General features: G+C 40.6%; 1 protein-coding gene across 3 annotated transcripts; it reads right to left on the reverse strand.

Annotated features, from left to right (window-relative positions):
- Positions 1-928: 928 nt before the first annotated feature.
- On the reverse strand, positions 929-17,927 carry si:ch211-217a12.1 (alanine aminotransferase 2-like). 3 transcript variants are annotated; one of them, XM_042068102.1, is made up of 12 exons: positions 17,745-17,927; positions 15,543-15,735; positions 8,875-8,964; positions 8,634-8,742; positions 7,070-7,200; positions 6,111-6,354; positions 5,927-6,006; positions 5,682-5,818; positions 5,361-5,535; positions 5,103-5,258; positions 4,868-4,980; positions 929-2,068 (listed from the first exon to the last, which is right to left on the reverse strand). In XM_042068102.1, the coding sequence occupies exons 2-12, from the start codon at positions 15,678-15,680 to the stop codon at positions 1,978-1,980; spliced, it is 1,464 nt and encodes a 487-aa protein (XP_041924036.1). In that variant the 5' UTR covers positions 15,681-15,735; positions 17,745-17,927; the 3' UTR covers positions 929-1,977. The 3 variants fall into 3 exon arrangements, with proteins under 3 accessions (XP_041924036.1, XP_041924034.1, XP_041924037.1); XM_042068100.1 differs by lacking the exon at positions 17,745-17,927 and adding an exon at positions 16,910-17,649; XM_042068103.1 differs by lacking the exon at positions 17,745-17,927 and adding an exon at positions 16,330-16,708.
- Positions 17,928-19,041: the final 1,114 nt, after the last annotated feature.

The raw sequence follows: 19,041 nt of genomic DNA on the forward strand, positions 1-19,041 counted from the left end.
CATGTAGGTAGAACCTTGCCGTTGCGTCACCAAAACAAACGTAGCCTAAGACTAGGCTAGGCCTACGTCCACGGACACATAACCATTCAGCCAAGTTAGTGACAAGCAACATAGCATATCATACCAGGTACAGAAATGCAAGTGTACACTGGGTCAATGTGAAAGATGGCAAAAATTAGTGCACACACGCCAACCTTCCCCAAACTGTCAAGCCTTGTCATAACTTTGTCATTTTTCATTAACATGTGACGTGTGGTGATTATTGCTAACTTGTCATAAGCCTAATGATAGAAAAAATGTTAAATCAACATTTAAAGGAGAAACCAACACATTATCAATGCTGAAGAAAGTATCACGGCTATTAACGACACATCTATGGGATAAATGCGTCTGTAAAGTAGCCTAGGCTAAACATCGTTCAAGTATTCCAAGGAAACTGAAAATCTCTCCGAGGCTTAGGCTTTAGGTGGTGATAAAACATTTTTGGAGCATCTCTGCCCTCTAGCGAACGACGTATAAAATTAAGAAGCCTACACCTAGGCTACAGCTGACAAGCCTATGCATTTTCTTTCCCTGATCCCCCCCCCCCCCACACACACACACACACACACACACATAATATACCATTTTAATTACTACTTCATTTTTATTCTTTAAAGTTGAGCTGGCTCTTGAGCACAGAATAAATTCCTTTTATGAGTAGGCCTACATGACAATAAACTACTTGAACTTGAACTTAATTGTTTGCAACATTGGGTTTCCGTGTAATTGCCCTACATAGCCTACCTATACATTCCATTTAGTTTCACTACTACCTCCACCACATATAGAATATCAATTTCCAGAATCATGCAGATGTAGTTTCTGTTTTAAGTGGCAACTAAATATTTAAACAAAAAAAACTGGTCACATAGAATAAACACAGCGGTGGTTAGCAAATATTTAGCCTTTATTCCTATTGTTTATAAAACCATATTATGTTTGCCACACTAGGCTTCCATATCATTGTCCCCTTAGATTCCTATACATTCTAATTAGCTGAAGTCCGAAGTTGACCTCAGCCAATTCCCACCAAAAATATCAGAAGTTGCTAGTAAACTTGCAAAATGTGGATGGTGGGAGTTTATTTTTTTAGTTGTAAAAGTGGCAACAATTTGTTAAAATAAACACAAAACAAAAAAAGTCAAATACAAAGAGTATAAACACAGCCAGGGTTCACAAATATTAATCCTTTATTTCTAGTGTTTACATTAAAAATAAAAGTTGACATTTTTAGTATTAAAGACTTATGTAGTGTTTGTAATACATCCCACCACATACAAAACTCCCAATACGTACCCTTGCGTTGCAAAGGCCACACTTACCAAGTCCTATCTTACTATTGAGGCACAAATGACACATGTATTCCAATAATCTCATCACACACAGCAGCATGCTTCAGATGTCCCTTGAGTGAAAATATTTTAATAGCCCAACTAATATGAGGCAGCCTTTGTTTAAAAATCTGACAGTCACAATACTGTTAAATGCTCATTCATACCCTGTGTGCATTCTTCTGATGTGCTGGCCCTGAGTAAACCTGGAGATGACAAACCGAGATGGTCTTCACTTTGCAGACATAACAGTCCATTCCCAAACATTATATTTCACATTGATAAGCAGACATTTTACAACACTGGCAAGAAAACACACAGTACCACATAGTCTTGATATTACACTAAGATTAATTAATTACAATGTGAGGACTTGTAGCTAAATAAAGTGCTGATGTTAATTATCTAAAATACAGAGGCACTTAAAAAAAAACAAATCCATAGGCTGATGTCCAACTGTTCCAAAGTAGGAACACAAAAACAGAAGAAATGTTTCCAAGAGTGTGAACTCTACTGTTATGATATCTTAAGGCACCAGATGATCCCCCATCTCCTCCCTCTTCATCCACACGCCATCTTGATGACCACGTGAACAGGGTGTGGATTAAGAATACTGCTCTAGAAATTTCAGGTGGAATTCCTTCACCTTGTCCAAGACTACCTTCAGTTTCTCAGTAGGAGGAAGAATAGTCATCCTATACAGACCCAGGATGAGAGGAAAAAGTAAAGTCAATGCTTTATTGCCAATATGATGAAACATTGAAATGGAATTTGGTTTAAAGGCTCAAGACAGTACAACATACAGAACATCATACAGCGTACAACATCGAGACAGTATGTCTAAAATACAAGGTGTCATAAAAACATACAAAAGTCATACAAAGCCTACAATTCAATAAGTAATTAGAGAATAAAATAAATAAATAAAACAAAAGTGCTAGTGCCAGGTTCCTGATGCCAGGAAGGTCCTGCCCAATAGTTTTAGATGCTTCATTGACAACCCTATTTAGCACCATTTTGTCGTTGGCTAAGCAGTTTCCAAACAACACTGTGATAGAAAATGTGAACACTCTATCACAGCTTTATAGGAGGTCCCTCATCCCAGCCTTGGCCACTTGATTTTGTTTTAATTGGTGCAGAAAGAACAAACATTGTGGTTTCTTCAATATGGCTGAGTAACATCCCATTTGAGGTTGAAGGAGATGCTGGTCCCCAGGAATTTGACATTCTCTCTACGGCTAGGTCAGTGATGACCTGAGGTGGAAATACATTTTTGTTTTTATCTTTGCGGAAATCATTTCGTTGGTTTTGGAGAAGTTTAGTACAGGAGAGGAGACAGAACAGCCCCCCCCCTCCCCAACAGGGGGCACCAATGCTGGTGAAGACAGGTAGTGGTGGACTGGGACCAAAAATCGGCCCTGGCATATTTGGCCCAAGCGGCCCTCAAATCGGTCAAATCGGTCGGGCACACCTAATTAAATACACAATCTTTGCATTACCCTTAAATATGCATATTTCAACTATCATGGAGCACTGAAAGTGATGTAGGCCTCATTGGCTATCACCATGGCTATCACTCTGACCAATCAGAGGTAGCCATAGAGCACATGATCTCCATATTCAAGTAGGCTATACAAGCAATTATTAAAGAGGAGTTTCTGCTTGAATTCAAAGTATCATTTCAAATTATTCAATAGGCTACATTTAAACTATACAATGTTCAATTGGCAGCAGCACCAAACAATTACTGAAGCCTATGTGTAAATAGCTAAATTACCTAGATTGTCGTAGACATTAATGTCATTTATACCAGCTATCAGGACAACTGAAACAACACGAAATAAACAGGGCTGTTGCTGGAAATATTTTATTCCTGTAGGCTATATAGCCTACTACCTACATACATTGCTGGTACATTTTGGAACAGTATAGCTACATGAACTAATGTCTTCCAGTAGCCTATAGGTTATATATAGCTTAGTTGGCTTGTGCATTAGTAAGATGTTTTGTAGCCTACATTTCCATCAGTCTACAGTCTGTTAGCCCATTTTTACCATGATAACCCTTCCAGTCTACAGTCTTTTAGCCCATCTTTACCATGGTAACCCTTCCAGTCTACAGTCTGTTAGCCCATCTTTACCATGATAACCCTTCCAGTCTACAGTCTGTTAGCCCATCTTTACCATGATAACCCTTCCAAGATAGAACCCTTTCTACACTCTACTTTGAGAGACCAACCAACACTCATGTCATCGATGTTGAATTTTGGGTGTCTGACGTAAACTGATCAATCTGACCAACAATTAACGTCGATTTGATACTCTTTTGCTGTCCGGTTTGCAAATCATTCATTTAGAAAATTGGCCTAATTAGCCTACCATATAATTACATTATCGCAATTAATATCTCATAATAATCATCATCGTCAGCATGGCATGTCACACATAGCCAACCTGCTCCACCACTGAGTTCTTATCATGTAGCCTCAACTAGGCTCTCTCCACCACCTGCTCACTGTCCCTCTGCTCTGTATGCTTGCTTACATACTTGAATTTACTTGAATTTCCCCTGGGGATCAATAAAGTATCTATCTATCTATCTATCTATCTATCTATCTATCTACATCCTCGTTCAAACTCAACAAACTTCAACATGTTGCTGACATATGCTAGCCTACTTGCAAAATTGCACAATTGTCACTACCGGCACCCGCCGCAATTTCGTGTAGGCAACTTCGATTAACTTTTGATGCGCTCACAGAATCCTGGCTCTGAGCCAAAATGGGGGGGGGGGGTTGGGCCTGACATGAGCTGTTGTTGGATCAGTCGAGTGTCAATATGGAAATTAGGGCTGTCACATTACGTTCGAAAATCGATTGCACAATCGATTGGACCAACCAACACAAGTTTCGAAAACTAAAATAGGGAATCAATTTTAATCAAATATGTACACTATTAATTTTAAACGAACTAAACAAATAAAAAAGATAGATGTAACAAAACTCACAAACAAGCAGAAAAATGTCATACAGCCTCACTGGGATGATATTAAAAGCTGAACTAAAATAAATGAACAGTACACATGCATGTATAGCTTTCCCTTCTAGATGTTGTAAAATGCTATGAGGACAGAGGGAAAACACATCCTCAACAGACCTGTTTTCTCGGTAAGACACAGTCTAGTCACTCAAACACTTTCATTATGACCAAAGTTAAAGGAAAACTCTGGCAATTTTTTACACAGATCTCTGTTTCTCAAGGTCACAGAGTACCGTCAGTACGGGGAAGAAACAAGCTGTTGGCTGAAGCAACTGGAGCTAGGCAGCACCGATTTTTCGTACCGACAGTACTCGGTGACCTCGAGAAATAGAGATCTATGTGAAAAAATTACCAGAGTTCTCTTAAGACCACTGGTCTATAATCAGAAAGATGAGGGATCAGAAATATAGCAGAGTGAAACAGAGCCAAAGAGAATCGTACAGCAGAGATACGGACCTGAAGTGAAACGTTCCCTCCCTTTGGCCAAAACCACTTCCAGGCACCAGACAGACCCCCATCTCCTCCAGCAGCTGCATACAGTAAAACATGTCGGGAGCCTGGCCTGTCTCCTGCAGACACACAGACGTGCACAGCCAGATAGGGAGTGAGCATGGAAGTGCTATTAGAACATGCAAATATTCTGAAACTAAGGGCTGATCTCAAACTGCTGGAGTAGAGACCCGGCAGGCACCTTTGCGGCCTCGATGGCCTTCTGCGGCAGCTCAATCCTGGGAAAGGCGTACATGGCTCCTTGCACAGGGTTACAGTGAATCCCTGGGACCTTGTTAAATATCTCTTCGGTCATCTGTGCCTTTTCGGCCAGGGCATCGAGCACAGCGGTTCGTTCCTGTTGTGGAAAAACACATTATTCCCCAATTAGTACCACGGAGAGCAGTGCAGAGCACCAGTGCACCAATACAACAGAAGAGTGGCACACGAGGGATCTGACCGTCTTATAAAGGGGGTAGGAGGGCTCGTCAGGCTGGGGGGGGGTCATCACCAGGTCAAGGAGGGCCTGCCCTGCCACAGGAGGGCAAAGCCGGACTGAAACCATCTTTGTGAGCTGGACTTTCACATCTGGGTCGAGGTTGATGAGCTCCATGTAGCCACCTCGGAATCCACACCTGAAGGAAAGACAAGCGGTCAAGGAACACACTCAAGGAAGTGGTGGCAGAAAAGGAAGCAGAAAGGTACAAACATTTTACATTATTAAGTTGAGATTTGTTTGTGAAATACATAAGGCAAATATGGCAAGACATATTCTACTCACTCTCCCATGTAGCACTTGGATGTCGAGTGGAAGGAGGCCAACTCCACTTTGTTAGAGTATTTGGGTCCCATTTCAAACAGTACCTTCTTAAAAGAGTTAAATTTACAACCCTCCGCATAAATATTATCCTGGTATACCTGAAGACGGGCGAGAGAATAGGAGAGCTAATTCAGTACATCCCATGTAAAGAAAGTAATGCTAGAATTGTGAGACATGAACCAGACGTGAATCTCTCCAAATTATACCTCATCGGCCATCAGGAAGAGGTTCTCCTCGGCAGCGAATCGGATCACATCTTCAATGCACTGCCTGCTCTGTACCTGGCCTATTCAAAACAGATGTGAGGATAGTTTTTTTTTTTTTTTTTTAAAAAGGTAATTTTCTTGCTTTCATAATAATCATTGACATTGGTAGAGTTTGTTGGTTTACCAGTTGGATTGCCAGGGTTGATGACACAGATTGCCCTTGGTATGCAGTGCTTCTTAGCCTCCGCTAGTGCCCGCCGCAGCTCACTGACGTCCATGCTCCAGTTGTTGCCTTCGTCCAGGTAGTAGTTGATCTGCACAGCCCCGAGGTCGGCCAGGGCGGCAGAGTAGAGAGGGTACTGGGGGATAGAGATCATCACGCCCGTCCTGGTAGGACCCTCTCCAGATACCAGCAGTTTCAGCATGGTCTGGGAGAAGAATAAGCGGAACAACAGAGAAAGAGGGACAGTGAGAGTGGAAGAGTCTTAACCCTTAAAGGTGTAGGTTTTTGAACGTTCTAAGTTCCGCAACAATTGAAGGTTCTAAAATTCTATGTTGAATTCAATGAACCCAGATACTCTTTAGAACGTTCATTTCTCAACATTCCCGTCACACCAGTGTGACGGTACTCCTTTAAGGGTTTAAAGTGACAGTGCACCATTAATAAATGAAACAGATGATGAATAGATGAAACAGCATCAAATTAACATGTATATGTACATGTGTGTGTGTGTATGCACACACTGCATTTTTTTGTGTGTGGCCTGCCGGCCACTTTTCAAGACCCAATGTGGCCCTTGAGTCAAAAAGTTTGGCCACCCCTGGCCTACATGCCACGCGCTTCCGGAAAGGCTTTTCGGTCAGCACATAAACTTCTGATGGACGTCACCAGTGTTGTACCAGGTATGGTTTTACACACAGTTCCAGTTGGGTGTTACACCAAGTAAATAAGCATGAGTGTGTCAAATTTGAGTAAAGACTAGCCCTGTTTGGCAGAGACAAGATTTTTAGTGTCCGAGTGAACACGAAAGGAATAGAACATAAAAGATGCCATTACACTGACGCTCCACCGAAAATACAGTATATTGCTGGCTGAATAGCATTCTGTGGCATATAGTCCATTGTGTGTCTGGTTCTTCTCACCGAGATGGCATCACTGGCTCCAGAAGACAGGTAAATGTTGTCAGGGTTGGAAGGGATGCCATCACGTCGCTCAATGTAGCGGGCCACATCTTGCCTGACCAACTCGATACCCTGACTCGTACTGTATGCACCTGAGACAGAAACACGGCAGAGACATGCCGTGAGCCATGAGTTGAAGGGGAAGCAGATCAGTCTACCACAGTGGTTTCCAAACCACCAAAGACTAAAAAAATACGGAACAAAAATGTTAGTTCCCATTTTTCATGAGTTGAGGTAAAAGATCTAAGACCTCTTCTATGCAGGTTTGTTGGTTCACATTTGGTCAAATCCGTATTAGTGATCATTTCACCATCACATCACATTATTTCACCATCACATTACTGTACACACTGCATTTTAGAGTGGCCTCTTATTGCAATATTGTGTCTGTGCAATACTCATGCTTTTTAGATCAGCATCTTTTCATGTTGCATGTGGATCGCTTATCTTGGAGAAGGTGCAGTGCTCACTAACACAGATTTCAACAAATTTGTGAACTTTGTGTACATAGAAGATATCTTACATATTTTACTTCATGCAATATATGAGAGAAAATCAAAATCACCTGAGACTTGAGAGAATCACATTTCCATTTAATACTCATCCCCTCTCAGTCCTAGTATGTTAACAGACACTAGTAGAACCATGTAGACTGTTACCACGCAAAGCCTTCATGCAGTTTGTGCATTGAATGGCCATTGTATGATAATGTGCTATATAAACGTGAACTAGTTAACAGAGGGTACACCTGTATCGGACACTTGAGTTGCACCGACTTCACTTCTGCTGCCCTTCTGAGTGGTATCGATGGCCTTGAACACTGACTTGACTCTGAGAAATGCTGCAATCATCTGCAATAGCTAACCCATGTCAGGAACAGTCAGACTGGCTGTCTTATTACAGGAAAACATCACTAATTGTTGGTCAATCATAATGGGCCCAAGTTCGGCAGTGAAGCTGCGTCAAGGAGGGAACTCTGAAATGGGCGAGACCTCTCCGGTGAAGTGAAATTGAATAAACCAATCACATGCAACCAGTGTTACATTTTTATCTATCTATCTGTTATTAATTAACTTTGGCCTGACTCTACCCACTTTGTGAGTCTGACTTCGCTCTGACCACAGTGCACTGTTGGCAAAGTATGCTGTCAAACTCGCACCCAATGTAAGTATAAGTATATAGTATATATTAGTATATAGTGAGGGAAATTTGGTCTCTGCATTTATCCCAATCCGTGAATTAGTGAAATACACTCAGCACACAGTGAACACACAGTGAGGTGAAGTACACACTAATCCCGACGCAGTGAGCTGCCTGCTACAGCGGCGCTCGGGGAGCAGTGAGGGGTTAGGTGCCTTGCTCAAGGGCACTTCAGCCGTTCCTACTGGTCGGGGTTCGAACCGGCAACCCTCCGGTTACAAGTCCGAAACGCTAACCAGTAGGCCACGGCTGCCCCCCCCAATGTCTGTAATCCTGTTAAATGTAAGTGCAATTACAGATGTCACAGAGCAGGAGACCAACTCACCTATGCTACCCCCTCCACAGGCTTGCAGAATGCGCCGTGCTCTGCTTTTGACATCCTCTGGAAACTTGTTATCCTCCAAAAGTTCAGGATATGTGCACAATGCTAAGACCTGACAAGATGGGGTTAAAACATAGCGTAAACATGGCATATAGAATATATGTATATAAAACACAGTGTAAATAAATGAGAGTATGACAGCAGTGTGACGGCTTTTGAATTGTATCTAGATGTTTACACACACCTGTCTGAGGAAAGTGATTGGCCGTTGACCCATGGCATGGCAATCCCCGATGTTGGCTCTTATAACTTCTGTAAATGGCTTCTTAGCTCCCTGAGGACAAATTATGAGAAAGATGCTCTCTGAAACGTGTTTTCAATACAAAGGAGAACAAAACCTTATTGATCAGAAGTAGTAAGAAAAGGAAGGCAGGAGTAAGAAAAGGAAACAGGTTTCACATCACTCTAAAATTTCAGCCCATTTAGTACTGAAGAGACATTCAGAATCCAGAGCCCAGTTCAGAATTTGGGTGTTTTAGGTCTCCGTCTTAATTTTGAACAACTGGCAAAGTTCTAAGCTCGCAAACTGGCAGCTGAATAATTATGCACCTGGGCTGGGCTGTCTTTGTCTGAAGGTGTGTACATGTAACTTTTGACCCATGTCCAATTTTCAAAAATGAGGTATCGTTGGAACCCTTGGATGAAGCAGAGTTTAATTAACCTGACTCTGACGCTGATTGGATAAACCATCTGTCGATCACCACCTATGTTGGTGATAGACGGGCCAAATCAACCATCAGATCAATGAAGCGTATAACGCACTAACAGAGCGTCGACAAAAATACAACCACAAGGTAGGCTACCTAAACCCGCCTCAAAACCAACGCTGGAAGCCAGACTGATCTACGAGTGGAAAAATGGAGCTTGCGAGATCAGGATGGTCTCACAGGGCTAGAGTTTCATGCCCTTGGAAACACACAATTAAAATAGAGATTTCACAGTGCTAGGCATTTTAAACCAGATTTTCTGTATATCTAGACAGCACCAGCCATGGTCATTTAAAAAAAGATATGACCGAGCGGGTCATGTAAAAAAACATGTGATAATTTGTTGAAATGAAATGTGGAGACAATGAAATGAAATGTGGAGACATTTCGGTTTGAAATAGCCTGCTACATATTATATTTGATACTCATTTTTATTTATTTTTAGGCTTATTTAGGCATTTCGTTGCATTTTTATGCCTAATAATTATTTTTGTGGTAGAAATATCAGTCTGGCAGGTAAACAAATGTATACTAGTACGGTTTGAAAAAAATATCGCTTTTTAAAAAAAATTCCAAATACCGTACACCTGAATTGTTTTGCATTCTGTGACTTTCAGTCAATGAAAGGCTATTTTTCCAGTCACATATTTCTTTAGTGTTTCCCCTAGAATTTTTTTCCAGCAGCGGTGCTGTTACGTGCCGAAAGTTGTAACCAAACCACACTAAGGGGGTCTGGGGACTTATGGATGGAAATATTTCTGCTGTAGCCTAAACTATTTTGCACTTCAGATCTCTAACCATGCACACAGGTGGAATATTTATGATGATACTGCAATAAGTTCACAACCACAAAGGTTCTCTCTCTACCCAGTGTGTAGAGACGCCTATGGGCCAGCCAAATGCCACCTAGAAAACAATGTACAGACAAACCTTCTGCTTTAAATTACACATTTGCAAGGGAATGTAGCCTGGAATCTAAAACAACAACCTTTCTCCTCTCACTTTTTTTTAGTTATTTTCCCCTGAAACTATGCAGCACATCTTAATTATTATTTATTAAAAAGACCCTTAATTTGGACACAGGCTCCTTTTGTTTACCCTTAATCTGTTGGCATTTGGGAGCAAACCCTTTTATTATCCCTGAAACCATGCACAAATCTACTTAATAATTTAATCAAAAACTCAAATCTTCAAATTAAAGGGCTTATTCAACAGTGTTCTTGAAAGTGAAACACTTCATGTCAATCGATTTTGGGGAAACTGCAAATGGCCTCCGAGTTCCCTGTGCAGCCATAATGCTGTTGCACTTCAGGAATGCATCATGCACTGTAGCCTAGTTTCAGAGATTCTTTCAATAACTCAGCTGTTTATCTGCTATTATTACCAATATATTATATTTCCAGTAAGTAGTGGCATTAAAACAAATAAAAAAATGATTCTGATCATACTGAAACACAAACAGAGAAAATTAAACTTTAACAACATAAACACTTTTATTCAACCTCACAATGGACAACCACTGTGCAGACACGGTCTGTTAATTTCTAACTCAGGATCTTATGGAAAGGGAGATGAGGTAAGAATTTAATCCCTCTCCCCACACACAATTTGTCAAAACAGCAAGCACATTTTTGCCCCTCAGACCACAATGGCTCTGCCCTGCTGTGGCATCATTGGCCAGTGCCTAGGGGGTGTGAGCAGATTGCCCAGTTAAAATGGGTATGCTGCGCTGGGATGTCCTTGCATCTGTCCAGCAGTGTTATAGAGAAGTACAACCTTAACTTTCTTCTCTGACCTCTCTGTCCTCTGCCATAACAACCACAGTTCATCTGATGATTCGTGTTGGCTCATTCTCAAACTCCCGGCCCGCGGGCCAAATCCGGCACGCGCCTGGCCCAATTCCGGCCCGCGACCTATGTTAAAATAATAATGTACTGTAATCCGGCCCTTGAGGGTATTTTTAATTGCGACAAACAACGGTACTGATTAAAATAGACGATAGATCTCATTTTTTAGCCTACTCTCCTCCACTATTTGCTAGACATCCAGAGTTTGATGCAAACCCCAAATCGCTGCACAAAGTGTTCAGGAAATACTTGTAGGCTATTACACGCGATAAACACAAAGACGTGCATTTGTAATGACGCGGAAGCCATGCAGGCCATAGTTTTGCACAAATTGAAGCAGAAATAGGCCTACATAAAACGTTCACGTGTGATGAAGTCTTGAGTAGGCCTGGGTATTCACCTATTCTGATTCTGAAGGAGAATATCCTTTTGGAGATTATCGATTGTCTATTGACAGTGATGGTCACGGTGCGTCTGTGAATGGAGGTGCGTTGCGTGTAGACAGTGTCCACTAGCATACCATGCTTATTTCGACCCTCTGCCCAACATAGCTAGGAGGTTGCAGTGGTAATTGTGATGTTAGTGTCCGTAATAGACGTGGTACAGACAGCAGGGGTAGTAGAAATAGGGCTCTGAAGAACTACAAAGTCACCCGCAATAGGAACTGATTTGACCAGGATACTTTATTGTAGGCCTTGTGGTTATAGGCTAGTAATAGTTTACTATTGTTGGTACATCTTAGGTGTTTTCCTGTTAATTTGTTATGTGGGTAATATGACAAAAAAGAAAGTAAACCTGCTCAAATATGTTCATCCAGTATTTACTGAAAGGTGCATCATTTGTGGTGCTTGCCATCCAGTGGCAAATTAGTTAGATGGGTTAATTTACCCCCTTCATAAACTTTTGTTTATACTCAAAGATTTTTACATTTACAGTAGGACTTTATCTCTGACCACTTTCAAGCCATGGCCTTTTGAAATTTTGATATAAAAAACCAATGGTGTTGCTTTCTTAACCCTGATGCCTAGTTTGCCAGGTTTAAAAAAGTTATGAGAGGAAAATATTTGTATTTGGTGTGAAACACAGACATAGGCCTACCTGCTTTTATGCTTTTTTGTTTGTTTTTATCATTTGTATTAATATTTATTTTATCATTATTTTATTTATAAGCCAAGGTTGCTAGCACAGGTGTCTAAGACTTGCACTTTCTGTTTGTAGTTTTGTGTTTGAAAATACAGTATTTGAAAAAAATAAAAAAAACATTGCATTTTAGGAAATAGCCGTTCTTTTTTTGTATTATTCTTTAACACTGACGTGGCCCTCCAAACAGATGACATTGGCAGAAGTGGCCCCCAGCAACTTACTACAATCAAATATGACTTGAGAGGCTAGTGAATAGGCAAGTAAATCTCATTTTGTACTGCTCATGCATAATCATACACACACACACACACACACACACACACACACACACAGCTTTGTGCTCCCAGTCCCCTGATGAATTTAAATACCAATTTGTGTACGACAACAACACACAGGGATAGACACAGACCTACAGTAAGAGAGAAGGCCAGTGCTAATAGTTTTAATAGCTGGAAGATTACACACACATCCTTACAGATAGCCCCAATGTTTTTCTGTTTGCTTTCAACTGCACCGCACTTCCGTTTATCTTAATCCACGTTTGTCTCATGTTAAATTAAATCCCGTTTTGGTATAGTGCCATCTGCCCTGTCTTGGTCACAAGAGTCACAGGCGCGCCTGGAATTTAATCAAATCGCCCCTGCATGGCACAGCTCACAATTCACCCAGCACGACCTCAGCATTATGAATCAAATCACTCCTGCATGGCACAGCTCACAATTCACCCAGCACGACCTCAGCATTATGACAGACTGATGACATGACTTATCAGATGAACTTCCAGCCTCACTGCAGATGTCTAGTTCACCATATCTTCATAAGGCCACAAGTCAACTAGAGTTTGTCTTTCAAGGCTAAAACAAAAATGTATGCCATCTACTATGGGGTTATTCCTTTATGTCGACAGGTAGGGCTGTTCGACTGTGGCAAAAATCCTAATCATGATTATTTTGGACAATACTGAGTTCATTATTTAAACATATTAAACATAATCAATGATTTTGTAAATATTATCCATTTTCTTAACAGTGAATTAAATAGAAATGTAATATACTCTGATATACTAGTGAAGACAAACATGTTCTCTGTATGACGGAACCATTAAAAGTTAACAGCATTCTCATTGATTTTCTATAAGGCCGTAAATTTGAAAAAAAGTGTGACATTAAAAGGTAGTATAAACTTGTTTTGTACGCATTTGGTATTAATCTTTTTCTTTACATACTATATTTTATTAATGTTGTACCAATATTTGAGGTCTCCACATATAATGGGCTTGAAGATTTTAAGAATTGAATAAGGGGAGGCTGTGTTTTTCGGTCATTTTCATAGGATTAAAATGGTATGTAGGGTAGCTAGTAGGGACTTGAAAATCTATGTGAAAGTAACTAAGTAAAAAGTGGCAATGTTGTACCATAGATAAATAAATCGAGTCAAGATTATTGTGTTGCCCCAGGGCAAAGAATGAAAACCCATAGGTATACAATGTAACCAAGTAAGTGTATTTATGTGTGAATGAAACATGGTACATCCTCGCCACAGCATGGACAATCAGTTATTATTGTAAAGCAAATGGGTGGACTGGATTTATAACTCAAAACAACATGAGAGTATTGTTGCCAAACGGAACGCAGCAAAATAATAGTTATATTTTGATTGTCGTTGTCATAGTCAGTGGATGTCCTAATTGATGATTAATCGATTCATTTGATTAAATACAGACCTATGGACAGATTCAGCTTGTCCCTGTCTGATGGGACGGCATGTTTATGGCTCAAAGAGGCTCTTAATAGGAGAGGGGAGGGGGTTCCCAGCAGGCCAGGAAAGGACAACCAAAGACAAAAGGCTCCTTTGAAGCTGCTTCTATTGGATTATGTAACCTAAAATGCAATTACTAGGCTACTGATTCTCTCATTTAGGAACACCAAACCCTTCAGAGATGCCATAGAGCACAAACTACAATATAGCCTAAGTTTTCTATAAATGAAAAACATGGTGTGTGTGGCTAACACTGTGCCAGCCAGAAAGGACTTGGTTCTTCTTCTAACAGTGACGTCTTTGTTGACCATCACAGAGAACAACGTAATATGGGGTGTGAAAGGTACACATGCACGCGCAAACACACACAGCCGCACACACTTCAGAGGCACACCCGTTATCAAACAGAAACATGTGTTCAGTTCAGTTTCTTTTGTGTCCATCATCAGCTTAGTTTCTGCAGAACAGTTAGACTGTGGTCTAGATTATAAAAGCTGCCTTTATAGAGTCTGCTCTTGTACAGCACAAACTACTGCATTAAACCGTATTCAAAACATTTGTCTACCGTCACACGTCTAGCACTTTCATTCTTCCTTCTCAAACTAATGACTTTGCTGATCATTATATCATTTCTCTGACGGCACTGAAATGAATGAAGAGGATTTACTATATCATACTAAGCAAGAATGATCCCAACTATCTTGACAAGGTTTCTGTCTCCACCTCCTAAAACTAGTTTGGTCGTACCGTACGGATACTTAGGCTACCATGACAGTGGTCTGTCAAAACACTGGTTGTTAGATCTACAGTGGTGTGCAATTCTTCTAAATATTAAATCCCAGTTGAGTCCCTTTAGAATCATTAACCAAAAACGCATTTTGTAAGGTCAGCTGTGAAGTACAATAGGTTAGCAATCACTTCCGGAGAGAAAAATGGGAATGGTTTAGGAATGACAAGCTAATACTTGCCTTGGGTGCCTAGAGGAATGGGCTGGCTGACAGCTGACATGTGGTTCAACCACAAGAAGCAAGAGCATGTAGTGACTCATATTCTTTCATGAATTTCCCCTGGAGATCAATAAAGTATCTATCTATCTATATGGCAACTGTGTCTTCAACATCTATTGTTGTATTCAGCAACTCTCTGGTGGCAGTCAGAGAGCTTACAGTAGAAATGGACATTTGGTGCAGTCACAAATCAACTGAGCATATATTGTCCCAGCAGAAAAACAAATTAATAAAATGAGTCAGACGGTAGGTAGGTATCATATGCCAGTCATACGGTGACAGGATATTCCTGGACAAGTTTAGAGGATGTATGGACCATACCGTTACCTAGAAAAAAAGTATAGCCTACTAATACTAAAGCCACATCACAAAAACACCACGTAACGTTACCTCTTTCAGCTCCTTCTCGATCTTCACAGCCCGCTGCACAATTGGGCCCCGGACTGCATATTCAACCCGCTTCACGTTGGGATTCATGGTGTCTAGAGTGAGCACCCTGTCCGGGTGCAAGATGCCGTTCTCCGTCATTTTCCGTGTGACGATATCTTGTGGCTTAAATAGTGTCGCGGCTATACTCCAAAGTCTAAAAGAAATGTAAAAGAAAGGAATGGGGGAAGATAACGTTAACTTTACTGTTAACGTTAGAAGTTGGTCTGTCAATGAGCTCCAGTTAACGTACACTTTCATATCCACAAACACACCAATGATGCACACGTGTAGCACTATCCTTTGCAAAAACATTTCTAATGTCAGATAGATCTACAAGTTCATTAGCATGTTCACAGTAGGCATTTGTTTGGGATATTTGCACGTGCGCGAACGTCAACGTTACTGTACGGATACCAGTCTACTTATCGTTACCGTGAACTAGCCAAAAATATAATCGCAAAAGCAGTTCTCAATCGCAAAAGCAGTCACTCAGTCATTTGTGAAAGCAGCGACAACAAAGTGCCTGATGTTAGCTAAATAACGTTAAAGTGAAATAGTTAAAGGGAAGTAACGTTACGTTATGATCTCTTAAAATTCGACTAGATAGCTGTTAACTTAACAACAAATAAGTAACGTTAGCGAGCTATGATAGTTTGAATGACGTTAACGTTAGGCAAATCAATGCCAATGATTAACTTATAAATGCCACCGTTATTCCTTCTTATTCAGAATCACGAAAACAACATACCACAATGTTTTACAGGAGGGATACACGCAGCTGTTTCAAGTCCACTGCAGGGTGACTGACTGCACACTGCTGACGATGTTGTTGTGTCCTAAAACTTGTAGCCGCTAGCACTAGTTGGCTCACTTTCCTTTCCTTTCCCCTCTCTTCTGTCCTCCTGATGCCCCTCCCTCCTAGAACTACCCAGTAGAAGCTATGATCATCTAAGGTTAAGTTATGTACAAAGGTACAGCAACAATTACTTATTTAAAAAAAGAAAGACAAAATACAAACTTAGTCACTTCTTTGTAGTGAACAGTAGTGAAACATGGGTAACTTAGGGCTGTGTTGGTCTTACTCTTACCATCATGTCTGGCTAACGTTATCTTATCTAGATGGAAAATACTGGCAAACAGCAGATATGCTAGCAAACGTTAACTCTCTAGTTCAGAATTTGAATTTGCTAGTGAATTTGAAATATAATTGGCTAGTTAAAGCAAAGTATAGGCTAATGCTAACTTAATTTTATTTAGATAGGCTAGAACTCTACCTAATTTGCACAATCAAAGCTGTTCTAATTCAAAGAAAAAATAAGCACACCTACCTTGAAGATACTGCATATCTGAAAGTCATCTCTTTATGTAGGTTATTAATTGGCAGGGAATTAATGTTAAGAATTAACACTGAATGTCAAATATTCCTCATTAAACTAGCCAACATGAGTTCAGAGACCGTCAACATATGTGTGACGTCGTCATTAACAAATTATTGGACTCAAAAACTGATAAGGTGTGGCCTGGCCAGACCTACTTGCGTCCACATTTATACAAAATAACCTGAAATAAAATAAGGCTACCATGCCACTTTATTGTTTTCTACCAAAATGCTGTCACCGTTAGCCTAAGGAATTGTGAACCACTTTCATTTTTGACAAATGTTAGGCCTACTTCTTGAAGAAATTCTGTCAACTCAGAGCATGCACTGCAACATTTTTTCTCGAATCAGCTGTACGACACCAAACTAATGACAATGACAATATTAGATAGCCTACTTTTCCTTTTTCCGAATTTGGAAATCTGTTGGGAAAACTCTTTCAATGCATTTAGTCTAGTCTCGGCTGTGAAAGCAGATAGGGTTACAGCCAGAGCATACTCCCCCTCCCTAAAAAGCTAGAAGACACTACGCTACAGCCCTTTCAGGAAAACAGGTTTAGACTGGCTGAGACCTTATCATGGTAAATATTCCCACAAAAAAATATTTTATAAGCTTCTTGTCACACACATCGCTTTGAATTAAAAGCTATAGTCAGTTGTATCTCATTTTCTTACATGCCCACACACATAGCCTATAGGCTTACAAAACATACCACCAATCTGGAAATTATTTGTAAGTAACTAGCTTTACCAGTCTGTAAAGCAGAAGTGCAGACAGTACCCTACCTTCTGGGATGTTATTAAAACGATGGAAGCGGAGTCCTGTCTTTGCTTCTCACAGTCTACCTCTGTCACTCACGGCTGTTTTAAGAAGCCCAGTTATGTGGTATTTAGTATTCCAGGAGCGCACTGGTTACATCATTCCACCATTGCCACCACTTCTCAGCCCCCTCTTCTTTTGAACTAGGTCTCGGAGCAGGGAGTGGACCCTCCTTGTGCCCTTTGACTGTTGGTTCAGCAACCATTCTACTCTTGCCACCGTCCATACCAACAGAACTCAATTGGCAGCTGATCCTGAGACAGTGTGTTAGCTTGTAATGGGAAAGACTCCTAGCTGGGTAGCGATCTGAGGTCAGATAGAGATCAGGTATCGAGGGGGATACCTGATCCTTGCCCATGTAGGGGGACCCTTAACATGTCATGTGCCCCACTGACGTTCTCAAGTCTGCTTCCTCCGCAGTTCATCCTGTGCACACGTCTTGTCTGTCTAAAATGTCCAAATGCCAGTGGACTCGTGACATTAAAATGAAAAATATTGTGAAAAAAAAAAAAAAAACACTTACATTGAATAGAACTTCACTTTTTAGGTTGGAATGACAAATAGGCTAACAGTTAATTCTTCAGCTGCTCTAAGCCCCTGCCTCTCATTTATGTTTCAAACAGTTTCCACAAGCATGACCTTATAGTCAGAATAGTCCAGGGGGTGAGGCAGAGGTTCATAGAGGGACACAAGCCTTCGGAGGGAGCACCTAAAAATAACAAGTATTTAATGTCCTGCTCTCCAGATACACTGTGCTGGCCAAACAACAACAAACAAGTCACAAACTGACTGCACGACTGTCATGCAAACAAATGTCCCAAATTAAGTTCAAGAAATAAATCTGGCTGGTTCCAAATACTAATTGAGTCATAATTCACACATTATCAGGGGGTGGACATATATTTTTCTTATCCAACTGTAATTGTAGGTCAAGTTGAATTTGTGTAATTCATTATTTCAAATGTGTAAAGAAACTTGGCAGTGTACCAATTAGAGCATGGCAGTTGTTCAATGTCCCCGCTAGGGAGCAATGTTTCCAACCTCTTTAGCAACAGTAGTAGAAGAGGAACGTGTATCTCATGTAGTGTAAGCCTACTTTAAAATAACCATTAAAGAAAGCACACATACAAATGGTAACCATGCTCCTTACACAAAGAGGCTTTTAAAAAGGTTTATCCATCCACCAACAACTCCACTAATAATGCTGTTTAATGCCAAAATTACAGGAAAAGTTAAGTTAACCTAGGGAGACTTGTTTTAGGG

This window comes from Alosa sapidissima, chromosome 17 (genome assembly GCF_018492685.1).
Source record: "Alosa sapidissima isolate fAloSap1 chromosome 17, fAloSap1.pri, whole genome shotgun sequence".
In the NCBI taxonomy this organism is placed as follows: Eukaryota; Metazoa; Chordata; class Actinopteri; order Clupeiformes; family Clupeidae; genus Alosa; species Alosa sapidissima.